Below are 24,019 nucleotides of genomic sequence, written 5' to 3'. Positions count from 1 at the left end.
CCGCCTTCCCACAGAACTAGACCTACCCACAGCCGACGCCCGCGGCTGACGCGCACGGCTCTCTGGGAGCTGCATTCCACCCTTGGCATGCTGGGAGCCGTAGTCCACGCCCGCCGGCGCAGAGTGCCGGGAGTTGTGGTCCGCAGCGGCGCGTTGGCCTCAAGGCGCAGGCGCGCTGCAGGGAACCTCTCTCCAGGGAAATGCACACGTGAACCCCCTCCTGAGTGGATTTGTTCACTGATTTTTTTTTCTTTTTTTTTTTGCCGGTCGTGGGCCTGGGCGTTCGTTGTCCCTGAGCTCTGCAGCTCCAGGATACCGCGCTGTTTTTAACCTGATGTTCCGTAAACTTGCATTACTGTATTTGTTCATTTTTATTTTATTTTTCCAGGCCTGGGCTTGGGCTCAGCGCCTGGGCCCTGTCCTTGGCTCTTCTCAAGGCTGGGCTCTACCACTTCGGCGGATCCCCTTTGAAATCTGGAGGGCTGCACGTGCAAAGCGCTTCCCTGTGGCAGCATTTTTCAGGGGTAACCAGCCAGGGCCGTGCTGAACAGGGCAGATCACTGCTGGCCCTCCAGCTGCTCTGACTTTCTCAGCTTTCTTGTCGGGTATCTTCAGAGAAAGCAGGTGTGCTGGGAGGGGTCAGCCTGAGTAAATGGCACAACACATTCCTGGCTGTCAACTCAGAAGAGTAAACATACTGTTTCAGAGTCTGGTTCTGGCCCTCAAAGTAAATAACCAGCCTTGAGTGAAAAAGCTCGGGACAGCCCCCAGGCACCCTGAATTCAAACCCTAGAACTGGCACAGAAATTGAAAAAATAGAAACAAAAGTGGAGACATGGCTGACGGAGTCAGCAGTGCATGAGCACGAGGCTTTGGTGCTTTGGTGCCAATCGCCTGTGGCTGCTCAGTGAGGAAGTCTCCCAGGGCAGCCGTGAGGGCAGAGAGACAGGCTCGAGTAACGTTGGCTCTTCTCGACAGAGCCACACTTAGCTTGGGCTCAGGTGGTAGAGAGGCAGGATCGTGGCAGAGACTGGCACCTGGGTAGACATTCCTAGCTCAGAGCCAGGAACAAGGTGGCTGGATGAGTACCTTTTTCAGGTGGAGGGTGTGGCTTCTCCACGTGCTCCAGTGGTGGTGGAGAGCCACCCAGGGACTGCTGGGAGCAGAGTGCCCCTCCCCTCCACACACAAGCAAGCAGCAGCACAATCACAAACAGTAAGCTGTATGAGTGAAGAAATAAATACTTTATTAAGCATCTCAGACAAATTGCCTATTTAAACACTGACAGAAGGAGGCACCAGTTTCTGTATCTGTAGGAGGCAATTAAAGTTATGGTCAGGCAACAGAAAATGCTGCAATCTGCAGTTAAACACAAAATCAAACAATCATCTAAGTAGACCAAGTTTGGTTCTTTGCACAGTTAGAGCATTTGTCTTTCATCAATTTTGATCACAACCCCCTAGTAAGAAATACAGCTTACATGGTTGCCAGCTCTCATATTTAGATACAAAGCTGAAAAGTTTCACACGACAATACGTGCCTTTACTACATGATGCATTCTGACCTACTTTATTCTACTTCTTTGCTGTGCAATGCCAGGGACCACCCACAATTCACTAATGGGCTGGGGCTCACACTCATCCCCCACTGCATTACTGGGCTCCAAGTGCCCTTTTATTTAAACTAAAACACTTGTTGCTTTTGAGGGTTCAGAAGTACACCGGACATCACATACTTGTGAAAAGGCCAAAACAGATGGCAAGAATTCTGCTTGGACAAAGCTGGGAAGCTCCAAGAGCAGCAGGGGCAAGAATGACCTCAAGAAAGCGCCTGCAAGTCACACACTGCACAAGGTCAAAGGGTTCAGCCTGTAGGTGGCGGCAGCGCTGCAGGAAGTGTGCCTCACACCTGCTGGCTCACTGGGAAGTCAGCATCAGCTCAGGGTGTTTACAAGGCCACACCTCACCCCTGGGATGGCGGAGCAGGTGGTTCCTCTGCGTGTGGAGGTATGGAAGGAGGGCCTCCCGCCAGCGCGGGTTCTGCTTGTGGCAGGGAGGGGACTCCGGGCACAGCCTTTCTCCTTGTCTTGGGTGTTCTAGTGCTAAACCAGGCCAGGATGGAGAAAAGGTTTCCCAAGACCCCTAGCACGCAAAGCGCTTCCTGCTGCTGTGGCTCCGGTGGTGCTCTATGAGTTGCGAGATCCACGCAAAGGCATCCCCACACTCGCTGCAGACGTAGGGCTGCCCCGTGAACACTCGCGGCTCCTCAGGCACAGGGTAGCTCGCAGTGGAGGGGCCTGGGTCCAGCCACGCTGAGCAGCCCGCCGCGTAGCCCTGGGCCTTCCCCACGTATGGCTGCTGGCTGCTCCTACTAGAGGGATACTTCGGGCCCAGCTCATCGTCCTCACTGGGATAAGGCCTCTTTTTCCCAGTGGCTTGTTGGAGGGCGCCTGGCCTGGCTGGCTGCCGGATAACTGACTGCCTCTGGGAATGGCTGGCAGAGCTTGACTCCCCAGGCTGAACACCAGGAACTTTCTGAGGCTGCTCCACCCGGCTGGCGGCGTCCAAGGAAGGGTTTGCGGGAGCACCCCTGGTGAGCCTCTCCATAAGCATCCTATACATGCAGACATCCTCGCACACATCCTCTCTGCTTTCCTGCATCCTGCCACCACCTAAAACAAGGCCACAGGGGAAGCAATCCTGACTCCTGCCTGCGGCAGAAGCTGCTTCCTGAGCAGAAACCAGAAAAGTAACCGTGGAGGCCCAAGGGCCTGAGCAAGAAAGGTAAAGAGGCCACAGGACAAGAAGCTCAGGCATGCACAGAGAGCCAATGAGCCCCACTGAGAACCCAGGAATCACACCTGGGATAATGTCTCTCTCCCTGGCTCAGTCATGTGACCTGCTGTGGCCAATGGGATATAAGCACCTGTCATACAAGCAGAACTGTGGCTCTCCCCGGAAATCCAAGTGTACTCTTGAAGAGCCCACGCCTGTCATGTGGAGAGGTGACAGGAAGAACTCTGGCCCACAGCCTCCACTAGGCTCCCCAGTGTGTGCAGACACGACTGGCTGTGTGTCAGCACAGCCCCTGGGACGTTCCAACCCTACACAGACCTGTAACACATCTACAGACCAAAAGCCACCATGCAGGCCAAAGCTGCATGCTTGCGCTTAGACAACCCAGAGACTCTGCCACAGCTCATTCTGTTGCTCTTGCAGGAGGTCCAGTGTGAGGGTAGCTTGGTACACAGCAAGACATCAATGAAATGACTGGACTCCAGACTGTGGCCCCAACACAGGGGGACGGAGAAGGACTCCTGGAGTTGAGATGAGGTCTCTGCTGAGGCCTGAGGCTGTGAGGGCTCCCTTAACCCCCGCCTACCCCCGTGTCAGCCCACCCACCTGACCCAGACCCTTGTTTCCAACTTGACCTCACCCTGGAGGCTGCCTCCTGGCAGTTCTTCCACTACAGGTACTCCCTCTGGCTCCAACTCGAAGGCAGCACCCGGCTGAGAAAGCTCATACCCTGAGTTAAGTTAAAAACTCAAATTAAAAAAATCACCCACACAAAGCAGCTGGAGAGGGCATGGGTGGCGGGAGAGGGGTCCCCATAGCAGCCTGTCTTTTTCATTACACTGGAGAGACCCAGTCAGAGGAAACCCAGAGGTTCTGAGAACAAGGCAGTAGAGATAAAGCAGACGGTCTGCCCAAGTGAGGAGAAGAGAACTAAAAAGGCAGGTGGAAAGTGAGAGAATCCAGGAAAAGTAGAAAAAAGCTAAGAAAAGTAGAGAGAAAAACAGAATTGGGCTAGGAATGTAGCTCCTGGGGATCACCTAACAGTCACATCTATAACCCTAGTTACTCAGGAGACTGAGATGTGAGGGTCCCAGTTCAAAGCCAGCCTGGGCAGAAAGTCCATGAGACAATTATTTCCAATTAACAGGGGAAAAGTTATAAATGGAGCTGTGGTTCAAGTGATAAAAGTGTTAGCCTTGGGCAAAAACAAAAAAAGGAGAAAAAAAAAAAAAAAAAAAAACCCAGGGACAGCACCTAGGCCCTGAGTACAAGCCTCCGGACTGGCAAATGAATGAATGAGTGAAGTCCTGGATCTAAATTAAGCATTAACAAAACCAAATCACAAAATCAGAACCTTGTAAAGGGCCTAGGTAAGAACTTCTGTGATAGAAGCCTCCACCCTCAGGCCAATCTTTGTACTAATAACGTGCAAGCACCTGGCATCTCCGGCCCAGGCCTATCTAAATGTAGCGGTTTCATATCTCACAGGCAGATATGTACACAGAAAGCCCCAGAGCCCAGGCAGATCTGGAAGGGTACACTAGGATGGATGAGGATCTTGGTAAACAGGTAAGTCCAAGTCCCAAGATATTTAAACAGGCTCAAGCTCAAACACATTTATACCACCTTAATACGTAACAATGAAAGAAAAATTAAAATATTCCTTTGGTGTGCTACCCATAGCCCATGTCAGAACTGCCTGTGCCAACTGTGCGGGGAGAGGAGGCGCAAGCCCATGGGGGCAGGTCTCACCGCTCAGGAGCAGCTTCTCGTAGCTCTTCAGGTTCTCCTCTGTGGGGTCTATTTGGTTCCATTCTCCCAAAGGCAGAGTCTCATCCGGGAGCGACTCTGTCTAAAACAGCAAGGTGACCCCAAGACCACTGGCTAAGAGCAAGCACCCGCCCAGGGCCTGCCACCCCCCGAGATGCACTCTGCATCCCAGTCATGAATTCTACACGGTCTCAGACACCTCACACTGTGGACATTCAGAACCTCGATCCCTCGCTGTGGCAGTTTAACCCTGGTAAGCGGTCAGTGGTCAGGGAGAGACAGACCCTCTGACATGGAAAGACTCCCAGAGCTGCTGGACAAGGGCTGCCCCAGGGCAGCCAGCAGCAGTTCCGTGGAGCGGGATGCCAGCGGCCCACCCACCTTTGCTTCAATGTCAGCCTCTTCTGTTTTCTCTCTTCCCATGTTCTCCTGTTCCAGATGCATGGATTCCAGAGCCGGCCAGGCAGGGAGAAGGGAAGGTAGATCTGAGGAGACAAATCCGCTGTGGTTGAGCAGAGCATCTCCAGCACAAGCAGACCTACCACCTCCCACAGCAGCCCCAGAAACACCCGATCAGGCCTCAAAAGAGGCCATGCTTTGTCAGTTTCTTTGTGTACTGGTACAGGGGCTTGGACTCAGGACTCAAGCTCTGGCGCAGTGTTTCCATTCACGCTGGCTGGTGTCCTGACCAGACCCACCCCTGCACACCCCTTACCCAGTCACACTCACCAGAATCTGGATCCCCATTAGGGCTCAGCAGCCCTGGGGGCAGGAGCAGAGGATCCAAGGGCCTCTCATAGTCTCCCTCACTGAAGGAAGAGGACCCACCTGGAGAGCACAGCCGTATCCCTGAGAACAACCAAGGGAGCCACCACATGAACAGCAACACACAACAAGCCTGCATGGACCATCCCCCAGGATCCCAGGCTCCTCAGCGCCCGAAGACCAGGAGGAAACCTCCAGCCAGTGATGCGCCCACAGTTACCTCATCTTTGAGAGCCTGCCCTGCCTTTGCCCACCCTCCATTTCTCTGTTTCCTAGCAGGAAGGCTGGAGCCTGGGAAGATGTTTAACCCTGGAGGTGGCTCTCAGAGAGAAGCCACTGGGCAGGACAATGGGGCATGCACCTCTACCGACCGAGGAGCTGATTTACCATTGTGGGGCCGCTTGTGTGTGTACATCTTCTACATGAGTGATGATACACTCAGAAAAGCCACAACTGTAAAATCCACTCCTTCCAAGACCTCCTGCCCACGTCCTCTACAGTGTGCTTTCTTCTGAGCTGGCAGACTCACCTGGCTCCTCCAGCACGTCAGAAATACCCTCCACCAGAGAGGCAGCCTTCCTGCAGTTCTCAGGGTACTGGGATACCACCCAGGGGCGGACCCTATCCGGCAAGATGCCCAGGAACTGCTCCAGTACCAGCTGCTCCAAGATCTCCTCCTTGGAGCAGGCATCGGGCCGCAGCCACTGGCGGCACAGATCGTGGAGCCGGGCCAGGGTCTGGTGAGGCCCAGCTGTCTCCTGGTAGGCAAATTCTCGGAAGCGCAGGCGTGAGAACTCGAGGTCAGCAGGGGTCCTCTCGGAGACAGTCTCCGACCCCTTCTGATGGCTAGGCATGTCCTCGTAGTCCTCCAGTTCAACCTCCTCCTGCAGATACGCGTCCTCCTGCCCATCATCTTCCTCCTGCAGGCTGGGCTCTTCCTCCAGCAGATTCTCTCCCTGCTGGCCGGGCTCTCCCTGCAGGCCGGGCTCTCCCTGCTGGCCGGGCTCTCCCTGCTGACCGGGCTCTCCCTGCTGGCCGGGCTCCCCCTGCAGGCCGGGCTCTCCCTGCTGGCCGGGCTCTCCCTGCTGACCGGGCTCCCCCTGCTGGCCGGGCTCCCCCTGCAGGCCAGGCTCTCCCTGCTGGCCGGGCTCTCCCTGCTGGCCGGGCTCTCCCTGCTGGACAGACTCTCCCTGCAGGCCGGGATCTCCTTGCTGGGACGGCTCTTCCCAAATGTCGGCTGACCCCAGTGTGGGTGGTTCTGGGGGTGATGGGGAGCTCCGAGGGGAGGCCAACACCTTCTCCAAAGGCAACATCTTCACAGACCTCCACCAAACGGTGACTGTGTAGCAATGGGCAAGGCACACACTGAGGATGACAGGAGACAGGACACAAGATCTGTAGAGGGTAACAACAAGACAGAGACCTCTGCCATGAGTATCCAAGTAGACTGAAGCCAGCACTTCACCTCTGAGCCTAGCCATGTACCCACCCTGCATACATCTCATGCAGAATTATCTTATCTTACCTATTTTGCTCACTGTCCCTAAGCATTGCTGGCTCAAGGTAGTCTACCATTTGAGGCACAAATTTTTGGCAGTTATTGGAGCTAAATCTCAGGGACTTTCCTGCCTGGGCTGGCTTTGAACCTTGATCCACAAATCTCAACCTACTGAGTAATTATTACAGACATGAGCCGCCACTACTGGCTTAGAATTTCATGTGTGCACGCATGCATCATCCTGGGCTTGAACCCAAGGCTTAGGTGTTGCCCCTGGATTTTTGTGCTCAAGGCTAGCACTCTACCCCTTAAGCTACAGCCCTGCTTTCAGCTTTTTGCTGGTTAATTGGAGATAAGAGTCTCACAGATGTCCCAGAATTTCAAGTAAAAGCAATCCACTTGTTAGCATCGGTAAAACTCTTGTTTTATACTGGTATAGGTAGTTAACATAAGAACTAGAAGACAATTTATTTGCAAAACTGGCAATACTAGGATTTTTTTTTTTTTCCTGTCAGTTTTAGGGCTTGAGAACTCAGGGCCTGGGTGCTGTCCGTGAGCCCTTCAGCTCAGGGCTAGCACTCTACCACTTGTGCTATAGCTCCACTTCATGCTTACTGTGGTTCACTGGAGATAAGGCTCTCACAGGACTTGCCTGCTAGAGCTGGCTTTCAACAGAGGTCCTCAGATCTCAGCCTCCTGAGTCTCAAGAATGACAGGTGTGAGCCACTGGCTAGGATTAAAAAACAACAACAACAAAAACAATTAGGGACCAGGAGCATGGCCTAGTGGTAGAGTGCTGGCCTACCATGCACAAAGACCAGGGTTGGATTCCTCGGTACCACATACCTAGAAAAAGCCTGAACTGGTGCTGTGGCTCAAGTGGTAGAGCTCAAGCCTTGAGAAAGCCCTGGGGCAGTGCTCAGGCCCCAGGTTCTAGGCCCAGGACTGGCTAAAGTATTAGTAAATAAATCTATCATAAAAGAACAATTAGACATGAGTCGGTTGTAAGCCTAGACATAATCGCCTAAAAGTATCAGCAGGCTCGATCCACCCCCCAGCGGCACGCTGGGCTCGATCCACCCCGCAAGCGGCTCGCTGGGCTCGATCCACCCCGCAAGCTGCACGCTGGGCTCGATCCACCCCCCAGCGGCACGCTGGGCTCGATCCACCCCGCAAGCTGCACGCTGGGCTCGATCCACCCCCCAGCGGCACGCTGGGCTCGATCCACCCCGCAAGCGGCTCGCTGGGCTCGATCCACCCCCCAGCGGCACGCTGGGCTCGATCCACCCCCCAGCGGCACGCTGGGCTCGATCCACCCCGCAAGCTGCACGCTGGGCTCGATCCACCCCCCAGCGCCACGCTGGGCTCGATCCACCCCCCAGCGGCACGCTGGGCTCGATCCACCCCGCAAGCGGCACGCTGGGCTCGATCCACCCCCCAGCGGCACGCTGGGCTCGGACCCCCCCGCCGCCCCCAGAAGGGAAGCGCAGGCCCCGCTCGGGCCTCCCCGGCCGCCCGCGGCGAACCCCCGGCCCCCACGCCCTCCCCCCGGGACACGACCAGCTGCTCCACCGCCACATCCCGCTCAGTTCCTCCATCGGCCTGACCCGCTTTCTGCGCAGCGACGACCCACGGGTTCCTGCAGCCCTGAACCCAAAGTGGCGCGATGGCGACAGGCGAACTGCGCGTGCGCACTGGAGCTGACTGGAGGACTGCAACTCCCAGGGTGCTGTGCGGCGTGCGCGCCGCGGAGGCGGGCAGAGGCCGCAGGGGCGCCGCCGGCGTCCAATCGGAGGCATCGCCCGCCCCCTCGGCACCCGCGTCATGGTCGGCGCCATGGCAACCGGATAAACAAGCGGAAATAAGATGCGCCGGAGCCCTCCAGAGCCGAGGGCCGGAGACAAAGACCGGCGCGGGCCGAGAGGCCGGAGACGAGGGAGGCGCACGCCGGGACTCGGCGGGCGTCGGCGGCCCCGGGCTCCCCGCGCCTGCCCTTCTGACCCGCCGTGTGAGGCCGTCCAGCCGCCCGGAGCCAGCGGGGGAAGCAGGGCGTCAGTCCAGGTGGATCAGCACGCTGGGCGCGAGCCCGGGGAGGGGCCCGGGAGGGGGACGGGGCCGCGGCCACCCCGGCTCCCGGCTCCCCGGCCGGCCGCCGGCGCCGGAACCTGCAGGGAGAAGGGAGCGGCGGGCTGTCCAGAAGAGGGCTGTCCTCGTAACGTGTCACACTCCAGTAATATGTCTGTATAATTATATAATATATATATATATATATATAGTCCGTGTATTTGTCGTCAGGCTGGGCCGCGGCGGCCACGTCTGGTTTTCTGGTGGTGAACACAAGTCTCGCAGACTTCAGTGCCCAGCCTGGCTCGGGTTTCAACCTCTTGAGTAGCTGGGAGGCACGAGCCGTGGCACCTGGCTACAAAAATATATTTTTAAAGAAAAAACATGCCAAAGCATTGCACACAGAGGCCAGGCAACCGAGAAAACCGGAACCTTGAGCTGAGGAGCTCAGGGACAGCGCCCAGGCCGAGCTCAAGCCCCACCACCAACCAGAAAAAGAGAAAAGGGCGTACTCTTCCATTATGGTGTCTTAACATTCTCACCACCAGTGTCTATGTCTCCGTTTGTCCACCAGCAGTAGTTTTTCCTTTAGCCATTCTGTGGTGTAGTAGCAATGATATGCTTTAATTGCATTCCTCTAATGACTAACAACATTGAACTTGACTTCATGATTATTTGCCATCTGAGTTTATTCAAACTGAATTATCTGCTTGTGTCTTTTGCCATTTTCTGGCTAATAAATGCTTTGAGATCTCTATATATTTGAGATATGTTGTCAGATAGTTCACAACTTTTCTCCCAATTTGTTTTTTTAATGTCCTTAGCAGGAGCTTTGGCAAAGGATTTTTAAATGATGTCCAATTTATTGATTTCTCCTTTCACAGATGCTCTTGGCATTTGTTGTCCACTTTAAAACTCTACCAAGTCCGAGGGTTTCCTGATATATATATATATATATATATCTTATATCTTAATATGTGTCTTGATAATGTAATGTTTACATAAGATGTGAGGTTTATAGGAAAGTTCCTTTCTTTCCCTGTATGGATACTGGAACGTCTCTTTTTCCTAACACCGAATCTGTAACTTCCCCAGCACCAACCCATTCTCCAACATTAGCCACATGTCTAAAACTTCAGACACTGAGTGAGAATTAGTGTCAACTGGACAGGCCACAGGCTCAGTCTCATTTCAGACTATCTTGGCCATAGATTATTTTGGCTTATCACAAATTTAAGGGTCTCCAATGTTCCTATCGTGGGCACCATAGTTTTCTAGAATTCACAAAACATTCCAAATGAAACTTTACTTGTGTTTGCCAGTTTATAATAAATGATACAAATCAGGAGCCACCAAGTGGGAAAGACACAGTGAGTGAAAGGTGTGAGTCTTCTCCACAGGGCTCCACACCTCTGGGACACCACAGCCAAAGTGCTCCTGGGGCTGGAGACCTTTCTGAGAAAGAGCCCCATCTGGAGCCAACTCAGCATAAACAAGACCAAGCCCTCTGGCCAGCAATCAGGGACAAAGAGAAAACAATGTTTATTACACCACAGGTTAACACCCTGGTTCTCTATTCATTACATTCCAACACACTCTGGATTATCCACCTATATAGAAAACCTTCCCACTAGGGAATGGGGGGGAAGGAACGGGACAAAAACCTGAGAAGGGGTATCAATGTTCAAGAACTAAGGCACACACTACCTGATGCTGACCATCCTCCTCCCCAGCTAAACTGCCTGTCACACCCCAAGTTCCCACACCCTAGTCAACTGACCTGAGACTGCTGATCTTAGAGACTCCAGTCACGTCTGCTGTGGATACATACCTCCACTGACAGCTCCCAAACTATGCCCCAGGATGAGGTTTTCCCTCCACTCACATAAAGAGCTTCCTCCCCTTCTCCCTATAAAAGGAGATCTCAGTTGTAAGAGAGTTGTCTGTCCAGGCTGACTAAAAGACCGGTGTTGCACTAACATTAGAAAGTAAATGTAACCCTTCTATATATTATCCCAATTTAAAAAAAAGAAAGAAAACCTTTACACTGTATTTGGTTCCTTTTTCCTACTTTTTTTCTGGGTCTTTCCAAATTGTTTCAGCCATTCTAAGTCAGCTCATAGTGACCTTAAACTTACAATACTCCGAGTGCCAGGATGAAGGGTGTTGCACGAGTGGTTTTAAGTTTCACTTATATTTTTCTTTCATTTTTCCATGTTCATTGTGTGAAACAATGTTCCTGTCAGCCACAGGACAATGATGAGTAAACAACAAATAGTTTATAGAATATTAAATATAGTGTCAGGCCCACCACAGTGACTCATGCCAGCAATCCCAGCCCACTAGGGAGGAGACAAAAAGTCAAGAGACCTGGCCTGGAGTCTGGCCTAGTGGTAGAGTGCTTACCTAGCATCCACAAAGCCCTGGGCTCCATTCCTTGGTACCACATACACAGAAAAGTCAAGAAGAGGTCCTGTGGCTCAGGTGGTAGAGCGCTAGCCTTGAGAAAGCCCCAGGGACAGTGCTTCCGCCCTGAGTTCAAGCCCCAGGACTGGCCAAAAAAAAAAAGTCAGAGACCTTCACTGCTTCAATATAAAAGATATCCTAAATTAAACATATACACTTATACAGTCACAAAATGGAACGCTTGAGCCAAGCCCCACTTCCTGTTTTCTAGAGGTTAACTGGAGATTAGAGTCTCTTTTGTACCCAGGCTAGCTTTGAACCTTGATCCTCAGATTTCAGCTTCCTGAGTAGCTAGGATTACAGGCATGAGCTACCCTGCCCAGTAGAAGAATGCTCTTATCCAGATCCACTGTCCTGAAATATTTAAAGGTAAAGTGTCATAATAAATATACATAAATATGTATACATAAAAAATGTATACATAAACACAAATACAGGCACATGCAAATGAATTTCAAAACATGTGCACCCATGTATATGCATATACTCATAAATACACATATAATACATATACAGAATATACACATATAAACCCCACAAATATTTGCTACACAAATAGGCACATATATATTATCAACACATAATATGTAACCACTATATATTATATGTACGTTCTCACTACGCTCTCTTCAACTTTTCCATCATATGTCAGATGCCCAGGCTGAGTTCAAGCCCCTATGACTCACCAAAAAAAAGTAAAAAAGGGGACCAAGAATGTGGTCTAGTCTAGTGGTAGAGTGCTTGCCTAGCATGGACAAAGACCCTGGTTTGATTTCTTGGTACCGCATACATAGAAAAAGCTGGAAATAGTGCTGTGGCTCAAGTGGTAGAGCGCCAGTCTTGAGAAAGCCCAAGGAAGTGAAGGGGTACCAAGGTTTGAGAAGTAATGTGCCCATTACCTGAGAAATTTAACTGTAACCTTTCCATACATTATCCCAACAACAAAATACAATTTAAAAAAAAGCCCAAGAACAATGCCCAGGCCCTGAGTTGTAGCCCAGGACTGGCACAAAAAAAAAGTAGAAAGGGAAAATGTAATAAATGCTTCTGGCAGCATTCATTTACTACTTGGTGACAATGAATCTAGTTAAAGGCAGTAGCCTTGAGCTGAAGCGCTGAGGGACAGCACCCAGCCGAGTTCAAGCCCCATGACCCACAACTGAGCCATACCTCCACTTCCAAGACAACAGCAGAGGGCCAGGGGGCTGGGACTGTGGCTGGCGAGGCTGCTGCCTGGGATGCAGAAGGCAGCCTGGAAGGGTCTGGAATGGTGGGGTGAGTGTCAGTCCCAGGCAGCCTCGGGCACAGCAGAGCCCTCCTGCCCGGCAATGTCCTCCACCACCTGTAGGAGCTGGGCTCGGTCCAGGGTCAGGGCTAGTTAGTTACACTCTTCTGAGGCGCGACCAGCGCCATGAAAATCCCACCACAAACCTCACGGGGCAGAGGGGGCAGAGCGGCTCGCGTCCGCTGCTGCAGGTCCCCGGTGAACCTGGAGGAGAGGGACCCCAGGCTGCCCACCCCGAAGGGCGGAGGGGAGGGGGAGGGGAGGGAGCTCCGGCTCCACCCCGGGATGGGGAGAGGCTGCGCCCCGCCCCGGAGGCCCCCCGAGGCCAGGCCGGGCACTTGGGGGCGCAGCCCGCCCACGCCACGGCGGCGGCAGGGAGGATCGCGGGGGGGGGGGGCGGGGGGAGGACCGAGACCGCGGGGGGGGGGGGGGAGGACCACCGGGGTGGAGGGAGGACTGCAGGGACGGAGGGAGGACCGCGGGGGCGGGAGAAGGACGGCGGGGGGAGGACCGCAGCACAGAGCGGCGTCCGCCTCCGCCCCACGCCGCTCGTGCCGCGCCGCCCGCCCGAGCGGCCCGGCCTCGCTCGCTCTGAACCCCGCCACGCCCCTGGCCCGGGCTGCAGGATTCTGCCCTGCGTCATCGCGTCGGGAAAGCGGAGCCCGCGAGGCCCCGGGAGCCGCAGCAGGGAGGACTTACCTCCAGCCCCGCAACGCACACCAGGCGCGCGGCGAGCTCTGCGCATGCGCGCGCAGGACTCCCGGAGGCGCGCGCGTCGACAGCCGACGCGGGGGCGGGGCCAGCCGGGCGGGGACCGGGCCCAGTGAGCGCGGCGAGGGGCGGGGCCAGCCGGGGGCGGGGCCTCGTGAGCGCGCCGAGGGGTGGGGCCGGGGGCGGGGCCGTCCGCCATCCGCCCTGACTCCGGGCGCACTTGAGATTCGGGCGCCCGCTGCTCCTCCTGGACGGCGATCCAAGGCTCCCGGTTGAGACCTAAGGAGCAGGGAAAGGCCAGCGAGCCGGCGGAGCGGGGCGGGGCTCGGCGGGGCGTGTCCCGGGAGTGCCCCCGCGGTCCCTCCAGTCCGTGGAGCCCGGCCGTCCGCCCGCCCGGGCCTGCAGTGACACGGGCCACTCACGGACTGCTTACTCTTCTTCTCTCTTTGTGGGTCGTGGGTCTTGAACTCGGCCTGGCCAGGGCCCTGCCCTCGAGCCAAGCCCCACCTCCCATGTTCTAGAGGTTACCCCGGCTGGCTTTGCACCTGGATCCCCAGATCTCACCTGCTGAGCAGCTGGGTCTTCTTATTCTTTGGAAGATGATGAATCTCTTACAGATTTGAAACGAGTCACTTGATGGTTTAGAAATGTTTGCCTCGGGCTATGCTATGGGCCTAGTATGCAAGACCCGGGTTCAATTCCTCGGTACCAGAAGTGGTGCTGAGGCTCAAGTGATGGAGCTCCAGCCTTGAGAAAGCCCAAGGACAGTGCTCAGGCCCTGAGCTCAAGCCCAGGACTGGCTAAATAAATAAATTTAACAAAACAAGGGGAGTGTGGCCTCGTGGTAGAGTGCTTGCCCAGCAGGCACCAAGACCGGGTTCGATTCCTTGGAACCACGTACACAGAAAAAGCCAGAAGTGGTGCTGTGGCTCAAGGGGTAGAGTGCTAACCTCGGGATAGCCCAAGCACAGTACCCAGGCCCGCAGTCCGGGCCCCAGCTGGCAAAAAAAGGATTTATATATCACTCCAGGGACACAAATCTGGAAGTTATAAATAACATCCATATCCTGGAAACATAAGAGAATTCTTTTTAATAATGTAACTCACTCTTTTAAAAACAAGAAATGTACTCACCTCACACTCAGCACTGTTCATATTGCGGTTAATGCCTCCAAGCAGCCATTGGGTGACTTTGTATGATATTTAGTAGCAACCCTAACTTCCCACCACTAGCCTTCCCCATGACCCTGTCATAATGATGCAAATGTCTCCCTAGATCCCTGGACCAGGGACTAGTTTTTCCAGTAAAACAGATGACTATGTCCAAGTGAATTCAACATGCAACACTACATACAACTGAAAATAAACTATAAGAGGGCCAAGAGTTTGGCCTAGTGGTAGAGTGCTTGCCTAGCATGCATGAAGACCAGGGTTTGATTCCTCAGTACCACATACACAGAAAAAGCTGGAAGTGGTGTTGTGGCTCAAGTGGTAGAGCTCTAGCCTTCAGGAAAGCCCAAGAGCAGTGCTCAGGCCCTGAGTTCAAGCCCAGGACTGGCAAAAAAAATTAAAAAATAATAGTACACATACTGAATGATTCCACTCATTAAAACAAAACAAAACAAAAATAGGGCTGAGAACGCCACCTAGTGGTAAGGTGCTCGCCTTGAATGTGGCTAGAAAGTGGTAGAATGGGAGATGGGAGCATAGCCCAGTGGTAGTGTACTTGCCTAGCATGCACAAAGCTTTGTGTTCAATTCCTCGGTATCACATATTCAGAAAAAGCTGGAAGTGGTGCTGTGGCTCAAGTGGCAGTGCGCTAGTCTTGAGCAAAAAGTGTCCAAAGACAGTGCCCAGGCCCTGAGCCCAAGCCCCACAACCTACAACATTAAAAATAACAAATAAATATATGCAAAACTCCCACTGTGGGATGGTCAAGCTAGAGGCCACTATTGGGCACAGGCTGTTCTATGTCTTCCCTGTGTACAAGGGACAGGCAACTGTTCATGCACTTCCCTCCAGTTTAACTAGCAAGCATTCAGGCACCTAAGGAAGGGCCTTGGAGAGGAATGGAAGAGATGAGATAAACTACCTTCCTCCAGTTACCACTATTGGGCAGTTCATGTGCCAAGCACAGAAGGGAATGGGTAGCTAGAGGTGCTCCATGTCCAGAACTCGGGATTTCTTATGCCTCTGAGAGCCTGGCAGAAAGACCTTCTATGCTGAAAGAAAAGGATATTTATAGCCAGGCTCACACCTGAATCTAAAATCTGAGGATTGAGATTCACAGCCAGTCTGGGCATTCAAGTACATGAGACCCCTATCGCCAATTAACCACCAGAAAACTAGAAGCGGTGCTGTGGCTCAAGGGGTAAGGCAGTAGCCTTGAATTGATGAGCTCAGGGACAGCGTCCAGGCCCAGAGTTTAAGTCCCACAACTGATACACAGACGCGCGCGCACACACGCACGCACGCACGCACACACGCACACGCACACACACACACACACACACACACACAGATACTTATACTTATCTACCAAGCAACCTTCCCAAAATGTTTGTCAGTACACTCAAGAACTACAGGACATCTGGGTTCTGGTGGCTCACACCTGTAATCCTACCTACTCAGGAGGCTGAGATCTGAGGACCAAGGTTTAGAGCCAGCCAAGGCACTAAAGACCCTGAGACTCTTTCTCAAATTAACCACCAGAAAAACCAGAAGTAGCACTGTGGCTCAAGTGACAGAGCATTAGCCTTGAGCTGACAGTTTCCAGGCCCAGAGTTCAAGCCCCATGACTGACCCCCCCCCCCAAAAAAAAACCCAAAACCAAAAAACTAGAGGACAGGGCTGGGAAGGCAGAGCTCTTGCCTAGCATGCGTGAAGCCCTGAGTTCCATTCCTTGGTACCACATACACAGAAAAAGTCAGAAGTGGCACTGTGACTCTGGTGGTAGAGTGCTAGCCTTAAGAAAAAGAAGCTCAGGAACAGCACGTAGGTCCTGAGTTCAAGCTCTAAGATTGACAAGGAAAAAAAAAAACTACAGGACAATGAAGGCAGTTGGGGACTCGGCCACTCTTCCTCCTGGGGGGTTTATCTGATGACCCCTCCTTATCAGCAAAGAACCACACTGAGAAGCCTGGGATGCATGACAGTTCCATGCAGCCCACAGCTTCAATCTCACTCACTCTCCTCAGCAGTCAAGACATGCAAGACAAGGCCTACTCAGAAGAAGTTGAGGGGAGGCACTAGCAGAACTCTAAGGCCATCCACCCACTTGTCTGGCACAGCATGGCACTGCTTCAGGAGAGGCATGCCAGAGTCACTGGAGGCTTTTTTTATAGCTTCCTTTCCCATCCCTCTCCCACAAAAATAACATTTCACATTCCACAGGAAGAAGTAAATCGGGCTGTGGAATTTGATTCCAGGTTGGGATGTGCTTCTGGATGCATGCAGCAACCAGCAGATCTGATCTAGCCTATACCAATAAGGAAGATCCAAATTCGCCTATTTGGAGCTTCACATTTTTGTTCATTGTCCAGTTATTATACCCCAATTATAACGTACAATAAAGGAAAAAATACACACAATGGTAGTCTCCTAACATAACCACTTTATTTCTCTATTCTCCACTTTTAAACTACATCCATGTGTGCACGTATCTTTACATGCCTATAATGACAAGTACATTTATTTTATGCCTCATTTTGCTTGTCTTATAAACGTTTCAAACCCAGCAGCAAAACCTTTACAATCATGATTCAGTGGCTGAAATTTTTAAGAAAAACACCCTAAACCAACAACAATGTTAGGAGTAAACTGATAACAGAAAATTAACTATTTTTTCCTTTCAATAACTAAAGCAATGATGTTTTTTCCCCTTAGAATCAGCCCGGCCATCTTTTGTTCTAGCCTTAAGAGGAACACCTTCACTGTTCATTCTCCAACAACCTTCCATGCGGTTATTTTTTTAAAACAAGTCCTTGGTGTTTTGACAGGACTGTAAGATAGAAACACATTCAAACAGCATTTCAGTTTTCATTATGTGCTTGCTGTGGAGGAGAGCCCTGTGATGAACCTCTCCAATAGGTCTCTGCTGATTATACTTACCAGGTGGGAGTCAGTAAGTGTGTGCTTCTTTACAATAAGCTGGATACTCACAATTAAAAGGTTTGACTAAGTACTTACTCAGTGCCTTCATAGGTGCTTTCCAGTTCCAGCATCCTCATGTAAAAGTTGGTAGATATCTCCAGGGAAGTATCTTCCTCACATTCTCAGGCCTTATTCCAGTGTTTGCACTACCGTGTCTGGTAGAGGCTGAATCATCCATCCCTGAAGCCTTTTCCACAATGACCGTCATCTGATACCATCTCTAATGTCCCCCTGATAGATGCAGTAGTGCTATAGAATGTCATCCATCCTCTCCACAGTTTGAGGGATTCTCTCCAGTGATAGGGAGGAGCCACTTGCATCTGAATCACACAGCCTTCAGGCAGGCTTTTGTAGCCCACGTTCATTTCGCTTCGATGGGCTGCTCTGCAGAGTGCATTTTCTGATGCCGGACAAGGGATGAGTTCCTTCTGAAAGTTTTCCCACATTGAGGACACTGTCTGGGAAGATCTCGGCTGTGAATTCTCTGATGTACTGCCAGGTGAGAATTCTGCTTGAAGGACTTTCCACACTGCAGACACTGGTAAGGACTCTCCTTAGTGTGAATTCTCTGGTGCTTGGTCAGGCAGGAGCTGTCCCTGAAGGCTCTGCCACACTGACTGCACTCATAGGGTTTCTCACCAGTGTGAGTCCTCTGGTGCCGGATGAGGCCTGCAATGTTCCTGAATCCTTTATGACACTGGTTACAGCCATAGGGCTTCTCCCCTGTATGAATTCTCTGGTGTCTGATGAGATATGCACTCTCGATGAACGTTTTCCCGCATTCTTTACATTCATAGGGTTTTTCTCCAGAATGGATTTTTTGATGCACAATGAGGTGAGAGTTGCGATTAAAGGATTTCCCACACTGTACACATTCAAAGGGCTTCTCTCCAGTGTGAGTCCTCTCATGCTGTGTGAGGTAAGAGCCATCTCGGAAGGCCTTTCCACACTTGGTACACTCATAGGGCTTCTCACCCGTGTGGATTCTGAGATGCACAGTGAGGTGAGAGATGTCAGTGAAGGGTTTCCCACACTCATTACACCTGTATGGTTTTTCTCCAGTATGAGTTCTTTGATGCAAAGTCAGGGATGAGTTTCGGTTGAAAGTTTTTCCACACTCAAGACACTCGTAGGGTTTCTCCCCTGTGTGGATCCTCTGGTGCTGTGTCAGAGCAGACCCGTCACTGAACGCTTTCCCACACTTACCACATTCATAGGGCTTCTCTCCTGTGTGGATCCTCTGATGTACAATTAGGTTGTAGTTCTTAGAAAAGGATTTCCCACACTCATGACACGTATAAGGTTTCTCTCCAGTGTGAGTCCGGTGATGCATAACAAGAGAAGAGTTCCTTTTGAAGTATTTGCCACACTCACCACATTTATATGGCTTCTCAATGGGGAGACTTCTATTTTTATCAGGAGATGAGCTCAGAGCAAAGATATCCTCACAGTCCTTACTTTTGTAAAGTTTCTTGCCGTGTTTCATTATTTTTTGATCCCCAAGGGCAGTACAATGGTGGAAAGATTTAACACCTTCGAGATATTTACAGGGCTTATCTCTCATTTGATTTCTTCTAAATTGTATAGCTCCCGTGGAAAGGTGGAAGGCTTTACCACAACCATGTTCAGCAGTTCTCTTAGCTGTATAACTTTGGGAACAACTGAGTAAGGATTGGTCACAATCTAAAATTTTAACATCTGACTTTGGAACACACAAGCCATTTGTTGCAGGAACTCTCTGAGTTGATAGAAGACTGGAGCTTGTACTCAGATGTTCCCCAAAACCAAGGTGTTCACAAGTTGATTCCTGAGCCCCTCCATGATTCCGAGTTAAAGGAGATTGCCTCAACTGTCTCTCTCGAATCTCACAATCCCAATTGTTACGTAGAATAAAGGAACAGGAATCCTCCCTCATAAATCCTTCCATTACTACTATACAGGATGGTTCTTCTTCAGGCTCATTCTGAGCTGTCATTTTCCGTCTAATATCACATACTGAAAAGAAAGGAAATATAAAGTATATTTGATATGCAAAATTAGATCTGTAAAAGGAAAGAAAAATTATGAGGGGCTAGATTTGTGCTGTTCCTGTTTAAAATTAACATTTGTGAAGACAAATGATACAATGAGAAACACAGGATTAAGCAAGAATGTGCTGAAAAAAAAAAAAATCAGGCACAGTGGCTCACACCTGTAACCCCAGCTACTCAGGGGGCTAAAATCTGAGGATAGCTTTTTTTTGGTTTTTTTTTGTTTTTTTTTTTTTTTGCCAGTCGTGGGCTTGAGCTCAGGGCCTGAGCACTGTCCTTGGACTTTCTCAAGGCCAGAGCTCTACCACTTGAGCCTCAGCACCACTTCCGGCTTTTTTCTATGTATGTGGTACCGAGGAATCGAACCCGGGTCTTCATGCATGCTAGGCAAGCACTTTAACCACTAGGCCAAACTCCTGGCCCTGAGGATAGTTTCAAAGCCAGCCTAGGCACTAAAAAGTCCTTGAGACCCTTACCTCCAATTAACTACTAGAAAATAGAAAGCGGCATGGCTCAAGGGGTAAGGTGGTAGCCCAGAGCTAAAGAGCTCAAGGACAATGCCCAGGCCCAGGGGTAGGGCAGTAGCCTTGAGCTGAAGAGCTCTGGGACAGCACCGGGCCCAGAGTCCAAGCCCCACGACCGACCAAAAAAAAAAAAAATCAGCCAGACACAGGTGGCTCAAAACTGTAACCCTAGCCACTCAGCCTGAGATATGAAGATCAAGGCTCAAAGCCAGCCCAGGTAGAAAAATCCCTGGGAGATCATGATTATGATTTGCCAGTCCTAAGGCTTAAACTCAGGGACTCAAGCACTACGCTTAGGCTTTCCTCAAGGCTAGTGCTCTATCACTTGAGCCACAGCATCATTTTTAGCTTTTTCTGTGTATGTGATACCAAGAAATCAAACCCAGGGCTTCATGCATGCTAGGCAAACACTCTACCACTAGGCCAAACTCCCGACCCAAAATCAGATCTTTTTTTCTTTTCTTTTGTTTATTGGCTGTGAGGCTTGAACTCTGGGCCTGAGCTCTTAGCTCAAAGCTAACGTTCTACCACTTGAGCCACAGCATCACTTCCCCCTGTGAGATTCTTATCTCCAATAAACAACTCAAAAATGGAAATGGAATTCAAGCCCCACAATAAAAAAAAAAATCATTCAACATTTTCATCTTCTCAGAGTCTATACAGAGGGAGTGGTATTAGGGATAAATACACCAAAAGGATTAATTCTGGACATGAAGGGAGGTCATCTTTGGCCATCCAGGCCATTGCATTTCTGTCCCCATCACCAGCAATCCTACCAGCCAGCAGTACATGTTCCCAAAGTGTCTAAAACACAGAATGAAGCTGAGGACAATTGGCTTACACCTGTAATCCTAGCCATTGAGGAAGATCTGAGAATCATGTTTCAAAGCCAGTCCTTGGGGACCATTTCATGGACTAACCAGCAAAAAGCTGGAAGTACTGGCCTTGATTAACCAGCAAAAAGCTGGAAGTACTAGCCTTGAGCTCAGGCTCTGAGGCGAAGCCCCAAGATTAGCACAAAAAAATAAAGTAAAATTTAAAAAACAATTAGAAAAAAAAAACACAACAGAATAGAACTGGGCGCAGTGGCTTATACCTGTCATCCTAGCTACTCAGGAGGCTGAGATTTGAGGATCAAGGTTTAAAACTAGCCCGGGGAACGAAAGGACCTGAGACTCTTATCTCCAAATAACTCTAGAAAACAGGAAGTGGGGCTTGGTTCAAGGGTAGGGCGGTAGCCTTGAGCTGAAGAGCTCAGGGACAGCGCCCAGGCAAGTTCAAGCCCCATGACACACACACCCAAAAAAAACCCAACAACAACAACAACAAAAAAAACAGCATAGAATGAGCACTTCTCAAGTTCTACCTTCATTGATAGGATTACAGATAAGAGTCATGACCTGAAAAATATACATCTCAATATAGACCTATTAGAGACCACTAGGCAAGACTGTTACAAAAAGCAGATAATGCTGGGGACTGGTGGCTCACACCTGTAAAATCTTAGCTACTCAGGAGGTGGAGATCTGAGTATCTGGTTTGAAACTAACCTGGGCAAGAAAGTCTATGAAACTCTTATCTCCAGTTACCTGGAAGTGATACCCCAGTTACAGGCATGAGCTATCAACAGGATAGAAAATTCTCAAAATAGTGGCCAGGAGTGTGGCCTAGTGGTAGAGTGCATGCCTAGCATTCACAATGCTGGGGATTTCATTCCTTGGTATCACATTTACAGAAAAAGCCCAAAGTGATACAGTGGCTCAAGTGGTACAGTACTATAGTTGAGAAAGCTCAAGGACAGTGCCCAGGCCCTGAGTTCAAGCCCCAGGACTGGCAAATAAAAATAGGAAAAAAAAAGAAAATTCTCAAAATAAGGACATAGAATAAGGCTTTGGAAATTTGACACTATCAACACCAGGCACAAAAGACCAAAAAAAAAAAAAAACTACACCCATGGGCGGGGAGTGTGGCCTAGTGGTAGAGTGCTTACCTAGCATGAATGAAGACCAGGGTTCGATCCCTCAGTACCACATACATAGAAAAAAAAGCCAGAAGTGGTGCTAAGGCTCAAGTGGTAGAGCTCTAACCTTGAGAAAGTCCAAGGACAGTGCTCAGGCCCTGAGCGGCCCTGGACTGGCAAAAAAAAAAAAAAAAACCACCCACAAAACTAAAACTAAAAAGCAAATTGTACATCAAAATTGTGCTGGCACCAGTGGCTCACCCCTGTAATCCTTGCTACGCATGAGGTTGAGATCTGAGGATCGCAATTCAGAGCCAGCCCAGGCACAGAAGTCCATGAGACTCTTATCTGAACCACCAGAAAACTGGAAGTGGCACCATGGCTTATGTGGCAGAGTGGTAGCATTGAGCTGAAGAACTCAGGGTCTGTGCCCAGGTCCAGAGTTCAAGCCTCACAGCTGATGAAAAAAATGGAGGGGAAAAAAACAAAAAAAAAAGGAATGTGGAAGCTGCTCTGGGAGCCAGTGACAAGAACAGAAAAAGTGAAGGAAAAAAATTTGAGTTCCAGAGTTCATGACTCAGTTTGGTACCAACCCCCCAAAAAAATAGAAGAGGGGAAAATATTTTTAAAATGTATGACAAGCAATTGATATTGAAAATAAATCATATAATCCAATCATCTATCTGATAGACAAATATTTGGATAAATAATTTTCTGAAGGTATACACATGGCCAATAAACAAGATGCTCTATACTACCCTCAGAAAAAGGCAAATAAAACCACAATGAGATAGCTTTCATGCCTGTTCAGATGGCTATAATCAGTCCTATTTCTAGCTAGCTATCCCAAGAAATTAAAAAATATGTTCATGGGGGGCTGGGAGTTTGGCCTAGTGATAGAGTGCTTGCCTAGCATGCATGAAGACCTGGGTTTGATTCTTCAGTACCACATACATAGAAAAAGCCAGGAGAGGTGGCTCACACCTATAAGCCTAGTTACTCAGGAGACTGAGATCTGAGGATCACGGCTGAAAGCCATCCAGGCACTAAGAATGTGAGACTTTTATCCCCAATTAACCACTAGAAAATTGGAAGTGGCACTGTCGCACAAGGGGTAGAGTGGTATCCCAGAGCTGAAGAGCTCAGGGACAAAGTCCAGGTCCAGAGTTTAAGACCCACAACTGACAAAAAAAAAAAAGTAACTTGTAGCCAGGATACATTGACTCATGCCTGTAATCTTACCTATTTGGAGGCTAAGATCTGAAGGTTGTACTTTGAAGCTAGCCCATGCACAAAAATCTGTGAGACTCTTTAGCCAAAAAGCCAGAAATGGATTTACGGCTCCAGAGGTAGAGTATTAGTCTTGATCCTTAAAGCTCAAGGACAGCACCCAGCTCCAGAGTTAAATCCCTAGGACCTGCACCAAAATTAAAACAAAGGAAGTAACTTGCAGATAAATGTTCAAAGCATTATCCATAGTATCAAGAGTAGAAAAAGCCCATCTGTAGCGACTTTCAACTATAACTCTAGTTCATCAGGAGGCTGAGATGTGAGGATCACAGTTCAAGGCCAGGGCAGGGAGGTCCATAAGGTGCCTGCAATGAACCAGCAAGGAGTCAAAAGAAGCCCGGCGCCCGTCATCCCAGGAGGCTGAGAGCTGAGGATGCAGGGTCACAGCCAGCCCAGGGGGAGGGGCCGGGGCGGGCCGGGTCGGGAAGGTCGGGGTGGCTGCCGGGCAGGGCCAGGCCGGGCCAGGCAGGGGCGGGGTGCGGGGGGGGCCGGGGTGGAGAGGGGCTGGGGCGGGGCGGGGCCTGGCCCGAGGCCGGGCAGGGGGGCCGGGCCGGGTCGGGAAGGTCGGGGTGGCGGGCCGGGCCGGGGCGGGGTGCGGAGGGGCCGGGGTGGAGAGGGGCCGGGGCGGGGCGGGAGGGTCGGGGTGGAGAGGGGCCGGGGCACGGCCTGGCCCGAGGCCGGGCAGGGGGGCCGGGCCGGGTCGGGAAGG

The 24,019-nt window shown here is 50.9% G+C and overlaps 2 protein-coding genes across 2 annotated transcripts; both read right to left on the bottom strand.

Moving 5' to 3' along the window:
* Positions 1 to 1,225: 1,225 nt before the first annotated feature.
* Positions 1,226 to 8,507, bottom strand: LOC150043340 (zinc finger and SCAN domain-containing protein 18-like). The gene is made up of 8 exons (XM_090322023.1): positions 8,436 to 8,507; positions 7,481 to 7,558; positions 5,860 to 6,725; positions 5,295 to 5,414; positions 4,947 to 5,050; positions 4,548 to 4,647; positions 3,436 to 3,525; positions 1,226 to 2,671 (listed from the first exon to the last, which is right to left on the bottom strand). Exons 3-8 carry the CDS (start codon positions 6,641 to 6,643, stop codon positions 2,142 to 2,144), a joined length of 1,728 nt encoding a protein of 575 aa, XP_090178149.1. The 5' UTR covers positions 6,644 to 6,725; positions 7,481 to 7,558; positions 8,436 to 8,507; the 3' UTR covers positions 1,226 to 2,141.
* An 8,440-nt stretch (positions 8,508 to 16,947) lies between these two features.
* Znf329 (zinc finger protein 329) lies at positions 16,948 to 23,569 on the bottom strand. The gene is made up of 2 exons (XM_090322032.1): positions 23,263 to 23,569; positions 16,948 to 19,501 (listed from the first exon to the last, which is right to left on the bottom strand). Exon 2 carries the CDS (start codon positions 19,479 to 19,481, stop codon positions 17,868 to 17,870), a length of 1,614 nt encoding a protein of 537 aa, XP_090178158.1. The 5' UTR covers positions 19,482 to 19,501; positions 23,263 to 23,569; the 3' UTR covers positions 16,948 to 17,867.
* Between the last annotated feature and the right edge of the window lie 450 nt (positions 23,570 to 24,019).

This window comes from Megascapheus bottae, chromosome 31, assembly GCF_031878675.1.
Source record: "Megascapheus bottae isolate mThoBot1 chromosome 31, mThoBot2.hap1, whole genome shotgun sequence".
NCBI classification, from domain to species: Eukaryota; Metazoa; Chordata; class Mammalia; order Rodentia; family Geomyidae; genus Megascapheus; species Megascapheus bottae.
The sequence above is the reverse complement of the archived record's forward strand: the minus strand, read 5'-3'. Positions and strand labels throughout refer to the sequence as shown.

Excerpts from the sequence above, each read along its gene's own strand:
- LOC150043340 (XM_090322023.1), bottom strand. The coding sequence starts at position 6,643 with ATGTTGCCTTTGGAGAAGGTGTTGGCCTCCCCTCGGAGCTCCCCATCA. Across the intron at positions 5,415-5,859 it reads TGACGTGCTGGAGGAGCCAG|GGATACGGCTGTGCTCTCCA; the intron begins GTGAGTCTGCCA and ends GGTTGTTCTCAG. Across the intron at positions 4,648-4,946 it reads AGGCTGACATTGAAGCAAAG|ACAGAGTCGCTCCCGGATGA; the intron begins GTGGGTGGGCCG and ends TTGCTGTTTTAG.
- Znf329 (XM_090322032.1), bottom strand. The coding sequence starts at position 19,481 with ATGACAGCTCAGAATGAGCCTGAAGAAGAACCATCCTGTATAGTAGTA.